Here is a 22,170-nt window from a genome sequence, read left to right on the forward strand (position 1 = left end):
GGTTTCCTGTCCAGTGAATTCGAAGACCTCTCCAGGGGTGCTGTCATGGGTTAGGGGTAAAAACTAGTTGCTTTAGAGATTTAGGGAACCGACACTAGTATTCAGGGCCGCCATCAGGGGGGTATTAGGGGTACTGATGTGAGGGGCCCGGCCAAACGTAATTGAAAGAGGGGCCCGGCAACTGCCGCGGCTTGCCTTTGGTAGAAAAACAGGCCCCTGCAATGGGGCCCGTTTTTTTCACCAAAAGAATGTCGTGAGCTGCGGCCCCCCCCCCTCTCGTCATGGGGGCCGTCAAACACCACCCTCCCGCGCACCCGCAAACTCCCGCGCGTGCGCACTCGCACGGATGTATTACACGTTCATCTGAATAAGCCCTAACAATAAGGCCCAGTTCAGAGTTTTTGGGCCTTGATATTGACTCGGACACTGCGTCAGAATCAGCACCAAACAACTTCCAAAACCGCCTCCCATTGATTTAATCTGAAATCAATGGGAGCCAGTCACGGAAAAAAGAAAAAGCAGCATGTCCTTCCTTGCCTTTGTTCCGCCTCTGACCTCCCATCGAAATCAATGGGAGGCAGAAAATGCATTTTCCGCTGCGTTTTTTGTCTGCTGTCCTCAATCGCCGCGGGCAAAAAACAAGATAGTGTGGGTAGGTCAAAATCTGCCTCAAAATTCGGTGCGCAGTTCCAGGCAGTCGCGGGAGCGTGCGGTCGTGGGTGTTTGCGGGTGCGCGCGATCTGTCGCGCGAGCGGTGTTTGACGGCCCCCCATGACGAGAGGGGGGGCCCGCAGCTCACGTCATTCTTTTGGTGAAAAAAACGGGCCCCATTGCAGGGGCCTGTTTTTTTTCTACCAAAGGCAAGTCGCCGCAGTTGCCGGGCCCCCTTTCAATTAGGTTTGGCCGGGCCCCTCACATCAGTACCCCTAATGCCCCCCTGATAGCGGCCATGGGTAGCATGATATAGTGCTGGACGGAGTACCGTTAACAGGCGGTGCGACGGTAGGGGGGCCCAGAAAATTTAGCTGTATGGCGCCCTGAAATTCCTGATGGCGGCCCTGCTAGTATTACTGGGTCTGGCTGAATCTCTTTCCCTGCGACGCTAAACAGAGCGTCACAGGATTGCACATCAACCGGAGTCTGACATCCCTGCTCGTAAGCCGCCACTCAATACGCACACACCTCTGTAGCTGAAATAAACTAGTGTGCAAAGCGGCGGAATGGACAGCTAGAGCCACTACCATGAACCTGAGGAGTTATTGAAATCGCAGTCAGACTACTATAGGAGCAAGACTTACGGTTACTCCTGGGTGGAAGAACTATACCACTGGGACTAGCTTTGGTCACTTGCAGCCCAGGAGCTCCCAGACCATCCTGAAGTAAGTTCCTTTGTTATAGTATATAAACAAACGAAAGCTCCACCATAGCAGCTGGATTTTTCCAGGTCTTCCATCTTCGAAACAGGAAACCACTGAGTGGAGAGAGGAGGTACCTCTTCTTATATCCAGGTTTCCTTTCCCTACGGGGGGGGGGGGGGGGGGGGGAGGTCCCTCTGTCCCAAGGTGCTGTCTTGGGAGAGGGGACCAAACTCTATGTAAAAAAAACAACAACATTGCTTGGACTTCAGTATACTAAAATCCATAAAACCTTCTTTGTGTTACAATTGTGCAAATATGCATGTGATTCTCTCACTTGTATGAAGCTAATGTGTCCAGAATGCATCTCCTGAACAATGAGGCAATAGAAAAAAAAATATTCCAGGTAGAAAACAATTTTGTTTGCACAATGCAAGTGAGGACAAATTGAAAAATAAGTAAAAAAACAACAATACAAGATTGTTGAATACTAAAATGTTATAAATCATTCAGAAGAAATTGCCGAATAGGACATTCATGATCAAATAAGTAATAAAAAATTTCCAGCACAGCATTAAAGCGGCTCTGTTTGGTCTCCTATGCTATCTGAGAGCAACATAATAGGGTGGGAGCTGCGGAGCTAGGAATATATTGTTTTCTTTAACTGGATTTAGTATTTTCTTGTAAAAAGCAGTTTATATGCTGTCATGACACATGAGAATAGCCTGTGAGTCCTGCTTCCCCCACCAACAAGAGAGTGATTGGCAGTTTAGTATACAGGGAGAGACGTCAATAACAATGTGTGGCCGGAGCGAAGCATAACTTTCAGGCTTTCTACCCCTCAGATAAGGTAGCATTGGAAAAATTGCTAACTTCCTTTTTAAAGACCTTTTCTAAAAGTTTTGGATACATAAACTTTTTTGGTGTACCGTACCTTTTTAAGCTCACTTTCTTCCAAACATAAAAGTTGCCTCAAAGTCAAATCATTTTCCTAGAAAAAAACAATGTCATTAAAATTTAATTTTAACATAGTAAAAAGGTGCCCATAAGCACACACTTTAAATTAATTATTTTAAGATAAGCTAGGCCCACTTTTTTTTTTTCTAAATTATCATTTACTGCTTTTTAACAATATGATGCCCTATTCTACTTTCAGACAGAAAGCTAAAATCTGAATTCTGCTGCATTCCTGTAACCAAAGAGTAGTGCATTCTAAGAGCTCAGATGACCGTTCCAGTATAAACGGTTACATCATGATTATTGGCAGATATACCACAAACAGATTCCATTAAGGAAACAGTAGAATTTTACTTTCACTTTGGGTATGAGTGGTGCCGAAAATGTATAACTCAAAATCAGTAAATAAGTCAAGTATTTGCAAAGGGACAACAAATCTTTTGGGCTAACTAATCACACATTTTCAAAAATTAACCAAAATACACAATCCACCAAGGTTTACCTTCAGTAATTCCGCCAGGTGTTCCAAGCCCAAGCCATGCAAAAAAACTTCTAGATCACTGGAGGCGGAGCAACTAAAATAAAAAAAATGTCATCAAAGGCTACGTAAACTTTTGAAGCAAGATCTTTTTTTGTTTATTTTTTTAACAAATCAATGTTTTAAGTGATTTGCAAAAACATTTAAACTGACTTTTATTTAAAAAAAAAAAAAGTTTTATTTTTAAGATACAGTTTCTATGTATACTATATTCCTGACAGAATCAGCTTTGATGGAACGATACAGTCTCTGACTACAGGACACAGAAACTGTATCTTAAAAAGTAAAAACTATTTTTTTTTATTAAACAGCCAATTTAAAAAAAAAATCTTGCAAATCACTTAATATTGATTTAAAAAAAAAAAAAAAAAAAAAAGGGTGGTTCAAAAAGGCGTACATATCCTTTCATTTTAAATTAAAACTCAGATAAAATAAAATGTGTTGTCAGTAACAAATCAAAACCATTTGGATGGGGCTTCCTCCCTACACATTTATGGGAAGTGGGCATGTGAAAATGTATTTTAATAGAGTAAAGTTGTCCAAAAACTCCTGAAGCAAATCAGATTTAGACTATGGTTACCGGCAGACATCAGCTTCAATTTTGCAAGTGATGTGCAAGCAAACCTTTTCAATAGATGGAGGGAATCAGCAAGAGCAATAACCCATGTAGTCCACTCAAAGGCTCACACATCAGACAACTGCACATTACCCAAAAGGAAAAATTGTCATCATCATCTGTAATGTAGTCTTAGCATTGAAGGGGTTGTCCACTACTGAACAACTGATGACCTATTAGTATAACGTCGGTGCGATACCCAGAACCCGCACTGTTAAGCCGCTCCCTCTACCTCTGGGCACCGGATGTTATGGCCCGTTATGCGATGTACGGAGCCGGAAGCAGTTGGCTCCGTACATAGCGTAGTGGCCGTAGTGCCGAACTGCAGCACGGCCACTATTCAGTGGCCGGAGCGAACTGCTTCCGGCATGTACGTCCGGTGCTACGAGGCAGCCGGAGCGGGTCAACGGTGCCGGGTCAGGGTGTCGAACCTCCATATATCATGTACCGATGTCCTATCTGGTGAATAGGTCAACAGTTGTCCAGTCGTAGACAACCCCTTTAAGCATGAGGTAAAATTACAACTGCTACCAAAGTTTATAGTGTGTGTGCGTGCGTGCGTGCGTGCGTGCAATGTTATTCCTGCGTCAATATCGCTGCAAATAAAATATTTTTAAATCAAATTTAAAATGTAATTTCAAAAAAACTTTCGCTATTTTTGCCATTTTCTGATCTACAATTATATATATATATATATATATATATATATATATATATATATATAGACAATTTTACATTTTTGGATACAAAATCATCTTTAGCACACAAACCAATAGGATCACACATTTCACATTTCGAGAATTATTTACTTTCAGTTGGATACACCACCGCAGTAGCTAGATTTGAGGCCCGGACGAAGCAGGGAAGGATGTCGGACCATACATGACGGGCGCATGTGCGCTATCTCCGATGAGATTTCAGAATTCAGAGTGTGCCAGTTTTTGGCGGTGGGCGGGCATTAGAGGAACGAAAGACTGACGGATTATTACCATAAAAGGCGCAAAATGTTTGCAGCCCGTTATTTACGGTCAGAGGAGGAGATTAGGAGAGGGGATAACTGCAATGAACTTTTGACAGCAGCGGCCAGTGAGGGGTGAGTACAGTTCAAGAGGTGAAATGCTGGTGACCGGTTTCCTTTAAATTAAAATTATTTTTTAATTGGTATGTCTGGAAATTTTTTCTACATTTTTGGTGACTAGAATTATAAACCATCACGATCTGCTGTTTATCACAAATGGAACATTGTTGGTTTATTTTTTTTACAATTTAATGACAGTCTACTCTTTTGCAATGTGATGCATAGATTTCTATTTCAATTTAACAAAGATTGTTACTTTAACTCCTTAATGACCGCCCACCGTCTTTTGACGGCAGGCGGTGCTTAGTCTACAGTGACGTCTTTTGACATCGCTGTAGATGAGGGTGATGAGCGCTCCTGTGAGTGCTCATACTCTAAGCAAGAGCTGTTACTTACAGCTCCTGATCTTCAAACAGCCTGATAAATACAGCAGGGGTCAGAAAACATTCCAACCGCAGCTGTTTAACACTTTGATCACCACGGTCCGTGACCGCGGCATTATCAAAGGGGACTCCCCTCTTTGATCTCATCACCGGAAACCCGGTAACGTGATCAAAGCCTGGGGAATTCCCCTGCAGTCAGCCCTGGGGACCTAGAAAGGACCTTAGGTATGTTTGTTCAGTTTGCCTGCTGTTAGGGCAGCGCATAGTATGCCCTAACAGCAGCCTGTGTCAAAGTGACACAGTATAAAGTATTATCATACAGGAGTAGGTGAATACATTTTAAGTAAAAAATTAAGTTGGAAGTAAAGTTCTCTTAATGGGATAAAAAAGAAAATGTAATAAAAAAAAAAGGTAATTTTGCATAAAATATATTTTATTGCCCATACATTAAATAAAAAACCTACACAGATTAGGTATCTACACAACCGTAATAAACTGAAGAATTAGTTTAAGAGGTTATTTAGCGTGAAACGTGAACGGGATAAAAAAAACAAAACAAGAAAAACTAAGCAGAGAATCGCTTTTTCCGATATTGACGCTGTAAGAATAATTTTTTCCTACTCCCAAACTACGGGAAAAAAAAATACAATTTCTCCCGCATAAAACAAGGCCTCATAGCCACGTCAATGAAAAAAATTTCAAAAAGTTATGGCTGCTGAAAGACACAGGCAAAAACAGAAAAATTTAGCCTGGTCATTAAGGCCTTTTAAGGCCCAGTCATTAAGGGGTTAAACTAACCTTCCCAAGGGACTATTTTCAAAAGAAAGGTAGAAGACAACTAGCATACACACAATCTGCAATATTAGGACACTTGCAGCACTAGTCTGCAAGGAACTATGCAAATAACACATCAAACTGCGCACAGTCATTAGTGTCAAATTTGTAAGTAGGATATTCAGAGTAATACTGCCACCTAGAGTTGTAATGTTAACGCGGAAGATATGCACATATGCATACAACACAGTCTTTCCTACTGTATCTCACTAAAGTTTCTATCTATCTAAGGTTATGTTCACTTCATGTTACTATCTAAGGTTATGTTCACATCATGTTTTTGCGACTACGTTTAAAGTAAATGTTGGGAAAAAGCTAACTATGTATACATGTTAAATGTGGGCTGTGACTGGGGTCAAATATATTGTCTAATTGTGACGGATGCAACTATAAGGTATTCGTTTAACGGACCGGACATGAAAGACTATTGGAAAGTCCATTAAATGGATGCCTGTGACATATGCCATTAATCACAAATAGGCTTCTTCTACCGCGTATACCGCATAGTATCCATTTATTTGCAGAATCCGGTGGGATGGACTAGCAAAGTATATCAACTTTTTTTTGTTTTGCGGTATACTAACGTATACCGGCCAGGCAGGGGCTAAAAGGACACTGTTTTGGCCTCAGTCTGACAATGAAGCCCTATGGACAATTTCAGCGTGTAGAGCAAAAACATGTGAACATGTGAAAGGTTTTCAATAAATATTGCTATTTGAGACAGGTAAAAAAAATTAAATAAAAAATTCCGAAAAGTACACATTTTAGTAACTTATGTTAAAAGCAATATTTAACCCCATAACGCCCAGGCCTATTTTGACCTGAATGACCAAGCATTTTTTTTATTTTTCTTCTCATCTTCAAATTCCAAGAGTTATAACTTTTTTATTTTTCCGTCGACATAGGCGTATGAGGGCTTGTTGTTTGCGGGACGAGCTGTGTTTTTCAATGGCACAATTTTTTGATGCATATATTATATGGATTAACTTTTTATTAACTTTTTTAGGGGGAGGGAATTGAAAAAAAAAATGCTATTCCTGCATTGTTTTTTGCGTTTTCAATTTACGTTGTTCACTATGTGGCATAAATAACATGTTACCTTTATTCTATGGGTCGGTATGATTATGGCGATACCACGTATAGTTTTTTTTTAAAATATGTTTTACTACATTTGTACAATACGAAACCTTTTAAACAAAAATAATACATTTTTGCATAACCGCATTACAAGAGCCATAACTATTATTTTTCCATTGATATTGCCATTTGAGAGCTTGTTTTATGCGGGACAGGGTGTCGTTTTCATCGCTACTATTTTGGGGTGTATGGGACTTATTGATTAACTTTTATTATAATTTTTTGGTGGGGGAATAGAGAAAAAAAAAAAAGCTTTTGCCATTGTTTTTTTGCGTTTTTTTTTTGGTACGGCCTTCATTATACAGTTGAATTAATGTGTTAACTTTATTCTTTGTGTCGTTACGATCACGGCGATACCATATGTGTACTTTTCATGTTTCTTTACACTTTTATTAAATAAAACCACTTTTATGGGGAAAAAAATTATTTTATTTTTACTGTTCACATTTTTATATTTTTAAACTTAAAAACATAATTAAAAATTGTTAAAGTCCCACTTGGGGACTTCACCATGTGATCTTCTGATCGCAGTTATAATGCTTTGGTATACTTCGTATACCAAAAGGATTATTGCCTGTCAGTTAGGCCCGCGGCTGCCATGGCAACCCGTCTGTAGCTGGCGGTCGCGGGCCACCGATGGGTGACAGAGGGAGCTCCCTCTGCCAAAAGATTTAAATGCCGCAGTTGCTATTGACCGCTACATTTAATGGGTTAAACGCCTGAGATTGAAGATTTCAATCTCAGCCGTTGCAGCGGGAGCCCGGCTGTCAGTCACAGTCAGGCTCCTGCGCTGATCGTGAGGGCCCAGCTTCAGTGGCCACGCCATCTCCATCACGTACATGCACGTGGGAATCCGCGAACAGTCTGCAGTCACCCATGTACATGAAAATACGGGAAGGAGTTAATAAAAAAATATATATATTTTCGAGCTAAAGGCCAGAACTGATTTCTATGCAAGAATGTGTTACAGTGACCATGTTAAATCAAAGCTGCATTTCATAGACATTAAAAAGGTATTTTACAGAAGAATAGTAGAACAGGAGAGAACTTGCCAACTTTTATAGCTCATTGAGGTCTCAGGTTGTACTCTCAGATATCTGTACATCGCCTCCTCTTTACTCAAGTTGATTTTTCCATTATTTAGATTTCCAGAAAATGAAAGGATGCTAAAAATCTTTAAAAGGGAAAAAGTTATATCATTCAGATGAAATATCAAGAATCAATAATAGACATTTTCTTTAGCTCTGTTCACATCTGTCGCAGATTCAATAGTTTTGCAGGACAAACTGATGAACACCGTAACAGAAACCTGACGGAACCCATTACAGTCAATGGGTTCCGTCGGACGCCGTTGGTTTCCGTCATTTGACTGTACTGGCGGCTCAGTTTTTCATTGTTCTGCTCCGTCATGGAAAGCCTTGACACAGTTGTGAACAAAGCCTAACAAAGTCAACTTAAGTTATAGAAAACCTAGTCATAAACACAATCCTGTAAATGAAAGATAATGGCATATCAAAGCCACTGGAACATTCAGGAGAGCTAGTCCACAAGTAGAAGCATCCAAAGCTTTTTGAGAACTTAAAATGAGCAGTGCTATTTTGTTGCTAGTTTGGGATTCTCAGGATGGCGTTGGGGGATGGGGGGGGTGGTAAATAGATATCAAGCCACCTAGGGAAGAATTCTGAGGGAGGTCCTCGATCTCGTATAAACTACCACGAAATTGCAGGCCGGTCAAGTTTTTGCACACCAAACTCACTTAACCATGCCTTTATGGACCTCGCTTTGTGCACTAGGGCACATTCATGCTGGAGAAGAAAAGGGACTTCCCGAAACTGTTCCTACAAAATTGGAAGCATACAATTGCCTAAAATGTCTTGGTATGCTGAAGCATTAAGATTTCTCTTCCCTGGAGCTAGGTCAACCCCTAAAAATCTCTACTCCAACAAATTTTTAGAGGTGGCACAATGCAGTCAAGCAGGTAACGTTCTCCTAGCGTTCGCCAAAACCAAACTCGTACATCAGACTGCCAGATAGAGAACCATGATTAGTTACTGATCCAAAAAAGTGCTTTAAACCACTACATCCGATGCTTGGCAGTCTGCCTGGTGATGTAAGGCTTGCATGCAGCGGCTCAGCCATTGAAACCAATGCCATGAACATCCTGGCTCACATTTTTTGTGTGAATGTTAATAATGCAAGAGGAGTTTTGGAACTCTGCAGTTATTGGAGTCAGAAGATTGTTGGCGACTTTTATGCACTGTGTACCTCAGTACTCGGTGACCCCACTCTAACGTTACATGGTCTGCCACTTAGTAGATGAGTTGCTGTAGTTCCTAAACGCTTCCACTTTGTGAATGGTAATATTGCAGTTGATTGCAGAATATCTAGAAGGGAAGAATTTTCACGAGCTAACTTGTTGCAACGGTGGCATCCTATTACAGTACCATGCTTGAATTCAGTTAGCTCTTTAGAAAGACCAATTCTTTCACAAGAATGCATGGCTAGGGGCTTGATTTTATACACATACGGCAATGGGACTGAATGAAATAACTAAATTAAAATGATGAAGAGGTGTGTCCCAATACTTTTGTCCATTTAGTTTGTAACTATGAACTGATAAGAGGCCAATTAGGTCCTGCCTGTATCTGTAGATGGCAGACATGGAGGCCATCGTTAGGCTTTGCTAGCCAAATTTATAGTGTTGATCTACGTGAAATGAAAACACCTAATAGACAAAATTTTGAGCGAACGGTCAGATTGTATTGAACCTGAAATAACAGTCCCCTATTCCCAAGGCTGGATTAAAAAATAAAAAAAATAATATATATTATATATATACACACACACACATACATACTACCGGTCAAAAGTTTAGGGTCACTTAGAAATTTCCTTATTTTTGCAAGAAAAGCACAGTTTTTTTTCAATGAAGAGAACATTAAATTAATCACAAATACACTCTCTATCCATTGTTAATGTGGTAAATGACTATTCTAGCTGTAAACGTCTGGTTTTTAATGCAATATCTACATAGGTGTATAGAGGCCCATTTCCAGCAACCATCACTCCAGTGTTCTAATAGTATATTGTGTTTGCTAACTGTGTTAGAAGGCTAATGGATGATTAGAAAACACTTGAAAACCCTTGTGCAATTATGTTAGCACCACTGTAAACAGTTTTGCTGTTTAGAGGAGCTATAAAATGGACCTTCCTTTGAGCTAGTTGAGAATCTGGAGCATTACATTTGTGGGTTCGATTAAACTCTCAAAATGGCTAGAAAAAAAGAGCTTTCATGTGAAACTCGACAGTCTATTCTTGTTCTTAGAAATTAAGGCTATTCCATGCGAGAAATTGCCAAGAAACTGAAGATTTCCTACAACGGTGTGTACTACTCCCTTCAGAGGACAGCACACACAGGCTCTAACCAGAGTAGAAAGAGAAGTGGGAGGCCCCGCTTCACAACTGAGCAACAAGACAAGTACATTAGAGTCTCTAGTTTGAGAAATAGACGCCTCACAGATCCTCAACTGGCAGCTTCATTAAATAGTACCCGCAAAATGCCAGTGTCAACGTCTACAGTGAAGAGGCGACTCCGGGATGCTGGCCTTCAGGGCAGAGTGGCAAAGAAAAAGCCATATCTGAGACTGGCTAATAAAAGGAAAAGATTAATATGGGCAAAAGTACACAGACATTGGACAGAGGAAGATTGGAAAAAAGTGTTATGGACAGACGAATCGAACATTTGAGGTGTTTGGATCACACAGAAGAAAATTTGTGAGACGCAGAACAACTGAAAAGATGCTGGAACAGTGCCTGACGTCATCTGTCAAGCATGGTGGAGGTAATGTGATGGTCTGGGGTTGCTTTGGTGCTGGTAAAAGTGGGAGATTTGTACAAGGTAAAAGGGATTTTGAATAAGGAAGGCTATCACTCCATTTTGCAACACCATGCCATACCCTGTGGACAGCGCTTGATTGGAGCCAATTTCATCCTACAACAGGACAATGACCCAAAGCACACCTCCAAATTATGCAAGAACTATTTAGGGAAGAAGCAGGCAGCTGGTATTCTATCTGTAATGGAGTGGCCAGCGCAGTCACCAGATCTGAACCCCATAGAGCTGTTGTGGGAGCAGCTTGACCGTATGGTACGCAAGAAGTGCCCATCAAGCCAATCCAACTTGTAGGAGGGCCTTTTGGAAGCATGGGGTGAAATTTCTCCAGATTACCTCAGCAAATTAACAGCTAGAATGCCAAAGGTCTGCAATGCTGTAATTGCTGAAAATGGAGCATTCTTTGACGAAAGCAAAGTTTGAAGGAGAAAATTATTATTTCAAATTAAAATCATTATTTCTAACCTTGTCAATGTCTTGACTATATTTTCTAGTCATTTTGCAACTCATTTGATAAATAGAAGTGTGAGTTTTCATGGTAAACACAAAATTGTCTGGGTAACCCCAAACTTTTGAACGGTAGTGTGTATTTATAATACATACATACATATATATATATATATATATATATATATATATATTAGAAAGGGGAATTAAACAGATCAATTCATTAGGGTGGTCGTATAGATAAGAAGACTATCCACCCTAGGTTATCCCAACAGGCAGCACATGCCAGCTCTTGCCGGAATTTTTTATAAATTATTTTAAATTATAGAAGATAAAAGTCACAATGTTAATTTGATTATTTTGTACCCTCTATTCCCTTCTGTACCCTTTCCCTTGATATATACAGTATACTATTGGTGGTGAACACCAGGGTGGATTTAACAAAAAATTAAAAGATCTCTAGAGAGGAAGTATCTATCTTTATTAGATATCTATACACCTAGTGCCATGTCAGAAGCTTTGATCAGTGGAGGTCCGAGCACTGAGACCCCCATCGATTGGCAAAACGAAGCGGCAGAATGGTTCAGGTGAGCGCTGTGCCGCTTAGTTTCTGCTCGACTTTCGTCAGAAATCCGAACGAGCAGTGTACTGGCTCAATAGAAAGTCTATGTATCCGGAAACTGCTCGCTCGGCTTTCCCAGGAAAGCCGAGCTTTAACTAAGCGGTACAGCGCTCACCTGAGCGCTTCGTTTTAGCGATCGGTGGACGTCTCCATGCATGGACCCCAGCGACCAAAACTTCTGACATGTCAAAAAATAAATTTAAAGTATTGATAAAGGAAGGGGTTTATCAAATAATGCACAAAATATGGTGGAGGATCAGAATACTCAAATTTGTATTTTTAAGCAACTTAAAGAGGCTCTGTCACCACATTAGAAGTGGCCTATATTGTACATGATGTGATGGGCGCTGTAATGTAGATTACAGCAGTGTTTTTATTTAGAAAAACCATCATTATTGACGGAGTTATGACCTATTTTAGCTTTATGCTAATGAGTTTCTCAATGGACAACTGGGCGCGTTTTACTTTTTGACCAAGTGGGCGTTGTGGAGAGAAGTGTATGACGCTGACCAATCAGTGACCAATCCGCATCATGCACTTCTCTCCATTCATTAACTCTGCACATAGCGATATAGCTATATCGCCATATGCAGCCACATAAACACACTATAACATTACTACAGTGTCCTGACAATGAATATACATTACTTTCAGCCCGGACGTGATGTGTATTCAGATTCCTGACCACTTCTGTAGCGTCTCTGTGATTTAAAGCTGTAAAGCTGTAAACTGTCATTCACAGCGAGATCTCGCTGTGCTGTGCTGTAAATTACAGAGAAGTGCAGAGAAGTGGTCAGGATTCTGCATACACATCACGTCTTGGCTGGAGGGAATGTATATTCATTGTCAGGACACTGCAGTAATGTTATAGTGTGTGTATGAGGCTGCACATAGCGATATAGCTATATCGCTATCTGCAGTGTAAATGAATGGAGAGAAGTGTATGACGCTGATTGGTCAGCGTCATACACTCCTCTGTACAATGCCCACTTGGCCAAAAAGTAAAACACGCCCAGTTGTTCATTCAGAAACTCATTAGCATAAAATGTAATATAGGTCATAACTCAGTGAAAAATTATTGTTTTTCTAAATAAAAAACACTGCTGTAATCTACATTACAGAGCAGATCATATCATGTACAATATAGGGCACTTATAATGTGGTGACAGAGCCTCTTTAAGGGCGATTTTGTGTTATTGGAAAAAGAATATTTCTAACTTCTATAGTTAAGAAGTGCACTCACATCTAAAGTTAAAATTACAATATTAGAACTAGAAGAGTACAAAATATACAACATATTGGAAAAAACACAAGGGTTAAAAGAGATTGTGTGCACAATCGTAACATAATTATTGCAGCGACAAGCTCAAAACATAGTCTAAACACAAGGAGATTTTGAGGAAAAATAGGGAATGTATCAGATAAGCAAAGACAAGAGATACTGAAAAATATAATCATATAATATAAAACATACTGTGCATCACAGATTGTTGTAATTTGGTATAGGTCACCATATTTTTAAAAAAAATAAATAAATATATAAAAAAAAATAATAAGGATTTTGGAAGTCCTCAAACTGCCCGAAGTGTAAAGATGTAGGAGCAGGAATGTTTATTCTGTTATTCTGTTATGGAGATGCCTAAAATTATTCAGGTTTTTGAACCAGGTTATTGGTGGATGTAACAGGATGTTGAGGGTTAGTATTCCAAGCGAATCAGTGGTCTGCTTATTATCGAACACCTCAAATATTGTGGGGACCAGAGAAAAGAAAATCACAAACAATCCTTCAGGAAAGTGATGGGAAAGAGATAAAATTGAACTTGCAATATTAAATATTATATAGACAAAGAGGGAAACACAGGAGTTAAAGAGGCACGGTCACCACATTATAAGTGCCTTATCACCTATATAAGAAGATGGGCGCTATAATGTAGGTGACAGAAGTGCTTTTTATTTAGAAAAACAATATATTTTTACCACTTTATTTGCGATTTTAGATTTATGCTAATGACTTAATGCCCAACTGGGCGTGTTTTTACTTTAGACCAAGTGTGCTTTGTACAGAGGAGTCTATAACGCTTATCAATCAGCGTCATATACAGTGAAGGAAATAAGTATTTGATCCCTTGCTGATTTTGTAAGTTTGCCCACTGTCAAAGACATGAACAGTCTAGAATTTTTAGGCTAGGTTAATTTTACCAGTGAGAGATAGATTATATTTAAAAAAAAAACAGAAAATCACATTGTCAAAATTATATATATTTATTTGCATTGTGAACAGAGAAATAAGTATTTGATCCCCTACCAACCATTAAGAGTTCAGCCTCCTCCAGACCAGTTACACACTCCAAATCAACTTGGTGCCTGCATTAAAGACAGCTGTCTTAAATGGTCACCTGTATAAAAGACTCCTGTCCACAGACTCAATTAATCAGTCTGACTCTAACCTCTACAACATGGGCAAGACCAAAGAGCTTTCTAAGGATGTCACAGACAAGATCATAGACCTGCACAAGGCTGGAATGGGCTACAAAACCATACGTAAGACGCTGGGTGAGAAGGAGACAACTGTTGGTGCAATAGTAAGAAAATGGAAGACATACAAAATGACTGTCAATCTACATCGATCTGGGGCTCCATGCAAAATCTCACCTCGTGGGGTATCCTTGATCCTGAGGAAGGTGAGAGCTCAGCCGAAAACTACACGGGGGGAACTTGTTAATGATCTCAAGGCAGCTGGGACCACAGTCACCAAGAAAACCATTGGTAACACATTACACCGTAATGGATTAAAATCCTGCAGTGCTCGCAAGGTCCCCCTGCTCAAGAAGGCACATGTACAGGCCCATCTGAAGTTTGCAAATGAACATCTGGATGATTCTGAGAGTGATTGGGAGAAGGTGCTGTGGTCAGATGAGACTAAAATTGAGCTCATTGGCATTAACTCAACTCGCCGTGTTTGGAGGAAGAGAAATGCTGCCTATGACCCAAAGAACACCGTCCCCACTGTCAAGCATGGAGGTGGAAACATTATGTTTTGGGGGTGTTTCTCTGCTAAGGACACAGGACTATTTCACTGCATCAATGGGAGAATGGATGGAGCCATGTACCGTCAAATCCTGAGTGACAACCTCCTTCCCTCCACCAGGACATTAAAAATGGCTCGTGGCTGGGTCTTCCAGCACGACAATGACCCAAAATATACAGCCAAGGCAACAAAGGAGTGGCTCAAAAAGAAGCACATTAAGGTCATGGAGTGGCCTAGCCAGTCTCCAGACCTTAATCCCATCGAAAACTTATGGAGGGAGCTGAAGATCCGAGTTGCCAAGCGACAGCCTCGAAATCTTAATGATTTACAGATGATCTGCAAAGAGGAGTGGGCCAAAATTCAATCTAACATGTGTGCAAACCTCATCATCAACTACAAAAAATGTCTGACTGCTGTGCTTGCCAACAAGGGTTTTGCCACTAAGTATTAAGTCTTGTTTGCCAAAGGGATCAAATACTTATTTCTCTGTGCACAATGCAAATAAATATATATAATTTTGACAATGTGATTTTCTGTTTTTTTTTTAAATATAATCTATCTCTTACTGGTAAAATTAACCTAGCCTAAAAATTCTAGACTGTTCATGTCTTTGACAGTGGGCAAACTTACAAAATCAGCAAGGGATCAAATACTTATTTCCTTCACTGTACTTCTCCCCATTCATTTCCTCAACGCATAGGGATCCTGCTAGATCAGTATGTGCGGTCTTATACTGACACATTAACGTTACTGAAGTGTTTAGACAGTGAATAGACGTTCCTTCCAGCCAGGACGGGATGTCTATTCACAATCCCGACACTTCGCGAACGTTTCTGTGGTACTTACAGCAGAGCAAGCGTAATCTCGCAAGATCACGCTGTAAATGATAGGTTACAGCGAGATTCCGCTTTGCTCTGCTGTAAGTACCACAGAAACGTTAGCAAAGTGTCGGGATTGCGAATAGACATCCCGTCCTGGCTGGAAGGAACGTCTATTCACTGTCTAAACACTTCAGTAACGGTAATGTATCAGCATAAGACAGCACATTATCAAAGTCATTAGCATAAAGCTAAAATCGCTAATAACGTGGTAAAAATAGATTGTTTTTCTAAATAAAAAGCACTACGGTCACCTACATTACAGGGCCCATCTCCTTATGTAGGAGATAGAGGCTCTGTCACCACATTGCCCTAAGTGTGTAACAGAAAAACGGTCTTTGCTGCCTATAGGAACCAATCAACGTGCAGCTTTAATATCTTCTAGTCTTCTTGAAAAATGAAAGCTACGCTATGAAAGACAGTTTCTCTGTTAGACACTTATGAATCTCCTCCAAGTGTATTTTATAAAGTGTGGGTTTGTTGGTATAGCCAAAATAGTGGACATTGAACAAACAGGATTTTTGTACTTACCAGTAAAATGCCTCTCTCATTGAATTCACTGGGGGACACCATACAATGGGTATAGGCCACTGACACTAGGAAAATATAGTGTGGTACTACCCAGTAGGGTATATTCTCTGCTGAGGACTCGGCTCCTCAGTTTGTACCAAGAGCAGTAGGAGAGCAGAGAAGGTTTAACACAAGATGCTTCCAATGAGAAAAGCAATCTCAAGAAACCTAAAAATGAAGAAATAGGGTGGGTACTGTGTCCTTATTGAATTCAACAAGAAAGGGATTTTACTGGGAAGTATAAAAATCCTGTTTTTTCGTTAAAGTATTCACTGGGGGACACAGTACCATGGGACTTCCTAAAGCAGTCCCTTAGGGTGGGAAAAAAAAAATCATAGCCATGCGAGCAGCCTAAACCACAGTTACTTACATCACCATCCGATCCAAACCGGCAGAGGCCAAAGAATGGATCCAGTAAAACCTCGAAAAAGCATGGATCAAATGGTGGATTTACATGCCCCATATGCCCTGGTAGAATGAGCAGTGACCCGGAAAGGAAGGTTCCCTACACTTAGCAGAGTAGGCCTTTTTAATGTCCAACCGTATCCAGCTAGCAATGGTAGCCTGTGAAGCCGGGCCACCCTTACGAGGGCCCTCTGGAACCACAAATAGGGAGTCTAACTTCAAGAAGGACTTCTTAGCTTAGGGCTCTAACAACATCCACTTTTTTATATTTACCTAGTGTCAGTCTCCCAGGGGCAGTGGCCTATACTCATGGTATGGTGTACCCCAATGAATACTTTAACAAGAATATGGTTGTGTTTGGCTATGTGCCTTTTTCCTTCTCCTCTTGAGGGTAGGGGGTGGGGGAAGGGGTGGCCCACCAGAGCTACTTTTGAAGACATAATGTACCTCTAAATGGTTATTTTGTCTAGCTATATCTGCTGCTGTATTCCCAGTTTTTGTTGACAGCTTTAGGTCAGCTCCCAGTTCCAGCATCTTCAGGACTGTGTTCTTATGTCCATTATGGGCAGCCCATGTCAATGCCTAAATGGAAAAAGATACAAATGAAAGAGAAGGGGGTCACGAAAATTTTTTTTTTATATAATATTGCTTTTAGTATGTCATTAAAATAAATTTTATTTATTTGTGTTTTTGTGTTGTACTTTTTACTTCTCTATGGGGGCTGCCAATTTTTTTTTTTCATCTCTGTATGTGTCGACTAACGACACATACAGAGATGGAATACTGCACATACATCCCCATAGAGAATGCGAACGGGAGCCGTTCCATTCACTATAGCGTACGCCGTCTGTGTGGGAACAGCGCATGCGCCGCTCCCACAAATACCAAAAGGAGGTCCTTGGTAGAGCGACACCCGGCGCCATTTTCATGTGGAACGGAAGCCGCGGCCGGACAGTAAGAGGACGACTTCCGGTCGCGGCTTCCGGCCATATGTTCAAGGCAGCGCAGACGCAAGGACTAGGAGCGGAGGCAAGTTATGTTTGTGTATGCGATGTGTGTGTTTGTTAGTGTTATACTGTCTGATTACCACTGTATCTAATCCTCCTATTGTAAAAGGGTTTGCCAGACACAGGTTCTGTGTCGGCGCCCGGGGTTAATCAGCCTTCATCAGCTCCAAGGTCTGCTAGAGTGACGCGATCTGTTACCACTCAGGCTTGCAGGCAGAGGGAGAACCTATCACAGCCTGGCCCGACGGTTCTAGCTCCCGCCCTTGGTCTATTTATACCCTCACTTGCAGCATGTTCCTTGCCTGTGATTGTCTGTTTCCTGGCTCCACGATTCCTGATATTTACCTGATTGACCGCTGTAACTTATTGACCCTGGCTTGCCTGACTATTCACCTGCTCTGATTTTGAAAGTGACCCATTTTGGAAACTACACCCCTCACGGAATATTTCTAGGGGTATAGTTAGCATTTTGACCCCACACGTTTTTGCAGAATTTGAGAATTATGCCATGAAATTGAAAATCTAAATTTTTTCTAATAAAATGTAGTTTTAGGTCCTTTTTTTTCATTTTTACAATAGATAAAGGAGAACAAGCTGCCCAACATTTGTAAAGCAAACTCTTCTGAGCACAGCAATACCCCATATGTTTTTAATAAACTTCTGTGTGTACACACGGCAGGGAGGAGAGAGGACAGAGAGCTATTTGACTTTTGGAGCTCAAGTTTTGCTGGAATGGTTTGCGGTGCCATGTCACATTTGCAAAGCCACCGAGAGGCCAAAATAGTGCAAACCCCATAAAAGTGACCGCATTTGGGAAACTACACCCCTCGTGGAATTTATCTAGCGGTATAGTGAGCATTATGACCCCACAGTTTTTTTGCTGAATTTATTGGAATTAGACAGTGAAAATGAAAATCTACATTCCACTAAAATGTTGATTTTTTTTTTTCATTTTGACAAGGAATAAAGGAGAAAAAGCACCCCAACAATTGTAAAGCAATTTCTCCCAAGTACGGCAATACCCCATATCTGGTCATAAACTGCTGTTTGGACACACGGCAGGGCTCAGAATGCCAGGAGTGCTACTTGGCATGTAGATTTTGGTTGATTGTTTTTTGGGCGCCATGTCGCATTTGCAGAGCTCCTGAGGTACCAGTACAGTAGAAACCCCTGAGAAGTTACTCCATTTTGGAATCTATACCCATCAGGGTAATCATCTAGGAGTATAGTGAGCATTTTATTATCCCACAGGTGTTTCATAGATTGTATTAGAATGGGGTTAGGAGAAAAGGGGTAATAGGAGAAAAAACACCACACAATTTGTTACCCAATTTCTCCCGAGTACGGCAATACCCCATGTGTGGCCCTAAACTGCTGTTTGGGCACATGGCAGAGCTCAAAATGGAAGGAGCGCTATTTGGCTTCTAGAGCGCAGGATTTTGCTGGACTGGTGTACGGGGCGCCATGTCGCATTTGCAGAGCTCCCTTAGGTACCAGAGTAGAAGACAAAATGGGGTCACTTCACTGGGTTTTACAAACTACACCCCTCAAGGCATTTATCATTTGCCTGGACATCTGACAGGGCTTAGGAGTAAAAGGCGCATGTAAGGCCTATTTTGGTGATTTTCGCAGCATTATCCCACAATGGCAGGGCTCTGGGGTCAAATAGTAAAACAAACCCCCAAGTAATGACCCCCAATTTGATAACTGCATCGCTCAAGGCATTTTCTAAGGGGTGTAGTGAGATTTTGACCACACAGGTTTTTATTGTTTTATTAGAAATGAATGCTCAGTGGATAGTGCGATTTTATTTATGTATTTTTTATTTTATTTTTTGGCAAGCAAGTAAGCAATTCTGATGTTTTTTATTCTTTTTTTTTTTTACGGAGTTCACAATGCGCCATGAATGACAATTTTACTTTATTCTGCGGGTTGGTACGTTTCCGGCGATACCATATGTATATAGTTTCTTTTTTTTTTAATGTTTTGCAGCGTCTGCACAATAAAATCACACTTGTTTTAAATAATTGATTTTTTGTGTCCCCATATTCTGAGAGCCATAACTTTTTTTTATTTTTCCGTCAAAAAAGATGTGGGAGAGCTTGTTTTTTGCAGGACGGACTGTAGTTTTTAATGGTATAATTTTAGGGTACATGCAACTTTTAGATCCCTTTTTTTATTCTGTTTTGGGAGGGTTAGTGGCTAAAAAACAGCGGTTCTGGAATAGTTTTTTATTTTAGTTTTTTACGGTGTTAACCGTGCAGGTAAAATAGCATGATATTTTTATAGTTCGGGTCGTTACGGATGCGATGATACCACATATGTAATTTTTTTTAATGTTTTCAGTTTTTTCCTATAATAAAAGACAAATTATGAGGAAAAAAGGCTGTTTTTTTTAGTTTTTTTAACATGAGACCTTTCATTTTTTTTTTACTTTTTTACAACATTTTTATTAACTTGTTTTAACTTTTTTTTTTTTGTCCCACTAGGGGAAAGGCATGAAGCCCTGATCGCTATTCTAATATACTGCACTACCTACATAGTGCAGTGTATTAGAGCTGTCAGCTATTCACTGACAGCAAGCCTGTTATGCTTAGCCTCCCGACGGGGCCGAATAGGCTTACGTACTATGAAGCGCTTGTTAGTCTACGGTTGCCATAGCAACCATCAGCGCCTCCGCAGGTGCCAATGGTTGCCATTAGCAACCATAGGTTGAAATCTAACCACATAGTTGCAGCGATAGCTGAATCTAAGGGGTTAATCGGCCGGATCGGAGCCTAGCTCCGGTCCTGGCTGTTCGAGCAGGATGTCAGCTATGACAAACAGCTGACACCCGCGCCCATGACAACTATCATGGTTGCCGACAGGCTGGAAGACACTTCGATGCTTTGATCGCTGCATCCAAGGAGTTAATCGGCCGGATCGGAGCCTAGCTCCGGTCCTGGCCGTTACAGCTGGGTGTCGGACAGCCACTAACCGGCGGTGATGGCGCTGGCTCAGCTTGAGCCAGCGCCATCACATACACGTTCTCATGGAGCTGTGATTGGTCAGTCTGCTGTGACTGACCAATCACAGCTGTCGCCGGCCGGGTACTGCTGTGATTGGTCCCCTGCAGTCTTACTGTTCCGATCAACTGTCATAAACAGTTGACGGCACAGATCTGTCACCCTGTCCTTTGACAGGGTGACCGTTTTTAGCCAGGACGCACCGGCACGTCCCGGTGTCTTAAAGCACTGTAATACAGGACGTACCGGTGCGGTAAGGGGTTAACAGAATATGTCCAGTTAGACGGAGCATGATACTGTTACTCATTGAACTCTATAATAATACAATTTTCATTAAGCTACATATAGTGTCAGCTGCAGCCAGCATGTTCTCTATTAAATCTATATAAAAAATAAAAAGAGCTTTAGGCTAAAAACAATAGATTGGGTGCCTTTTGACCCCCAAGTCTAAAAATTTAGAAGTCAAATTATATTTTTTTGTCACAATGGTGACCATTGTCGTTGCCATCTGGAGTCCTGATAAATAAGTTTCATTTTTAGAATTTTAAATTGTTCCATATGTTCCATCATGATCATTCGTCTGACTTGTCGCATTTGACTGTGATCAGATATGTGGAAAAAGCACCTTCACGTGCGTCTCTGACTCCCCAGGTTGTTGACTGCCCCAGATACTTCTGTGCACAATTGACAACAAGGGATGTCTCAGTATTACTAGAACATAGCACTCTGGAACAAATCATATCACTGGTAGTTAAAGGCTATGTACACCTTTTGACATATTTTTTATTTTAAACAAAAAACAAAACCTATCAGTGTGTTTGGTGCAACTTTCAAAATACTTTTTAATAAGTGCTTCCCGACCGCTCACTGTAAATTCACGTCGGTGCTTGTCGGGCTCTGTGTATCGCGGACGTGAATTAACGAGTGTTAATAGAGCGATCGGGTGTCTGAGTAGTGTCTGACACCCGGGTGGCGCTATTAACCCCTGTCTCGGGTCCTGAAGACATGATCAGGTCCCGATCATGTGATTACCCCCCCCCCCCTTGGAGATCGCTGTGCTTGGCCAGTCAATTTAGACCAGCCAATTAAGGCAGTTTGCGGCTTTAGCCAATTACTGTGCCACAGGTCACTGTCTAGGATAGCACCAATCCCTACAATGTAGTGATGAGAGGGTGGCGGTGATGCCACCCTCCCTGAGCGCAACGATTGGTCAGTCTGCACTGACCGACCAAATCGCAGCCATGGTGAATGTTTCAAACCCCCTCCACCAGCTCTGATGTGACAGTCTGTGAGACATACTTACCGGTTCTGAGGCCTTCTGGTCTTGCGATCCTATTGAGACGTCTGCATCCGACTGCTGTGTGATCACTTTGAGTGGTGATCATCATCATCTGTGTTGCTGCCGATTTTTTTTTTTT

At 41.0% G+C, this 22,170-nt stretch overlaps 1 protein-coding gene across 1 annotated transcript in view; it reads right to left on the reverse strand.

Annotated features, from left to right (window-relative positions):
- The window catches only part of ASZ1 (ankyrin repeat, SAM and basic leucine zipper domain containing 1), a 197,167-nt gene that overhangs the window by 79,662 nt on the left and 95,335 nt on the right, over window positions 1-22,170 (reverse strand). Inside the window, exons 6-9 of the mRNA XM_075855045.1 lie at window positions 17,188-17,322; window positions 7,951-8,072; window positions 2,815-2,887; window positions 2,290-2,346 (exon numbers count right to left, since the gene is read on the reverse strand). Of these exons, the coding sequence (XP_075711160.1) occupies window positions 2,290-2,346; window positions 2,815-2,887; window positions 7,951-8,072; window positions 17,188-17,322 (387 nt within the window). The remainder of the gene's footprint in view (window positions 1-2,289; window positions 2,347-2,814; window positions 2,888-7,950; window positions 8,073-17,187; window positions 17,323-22,170) is intronic.

This window comes from Rhinoderma darwinii, chromosome 3 (assembly GCF_050947455.1).
Source record: "Rhinoderma darwinii isolate aRhiDar2 chromosome 3, aRhiDar2.hap1, whole genome shotgun sequence".
Lineage (NCBI taxonomy): Eukaryota > Metazoa > Chordata > Amphibia > Anura > Rhinodermatidae > Rhinoderma > Rhinoderma darwinii.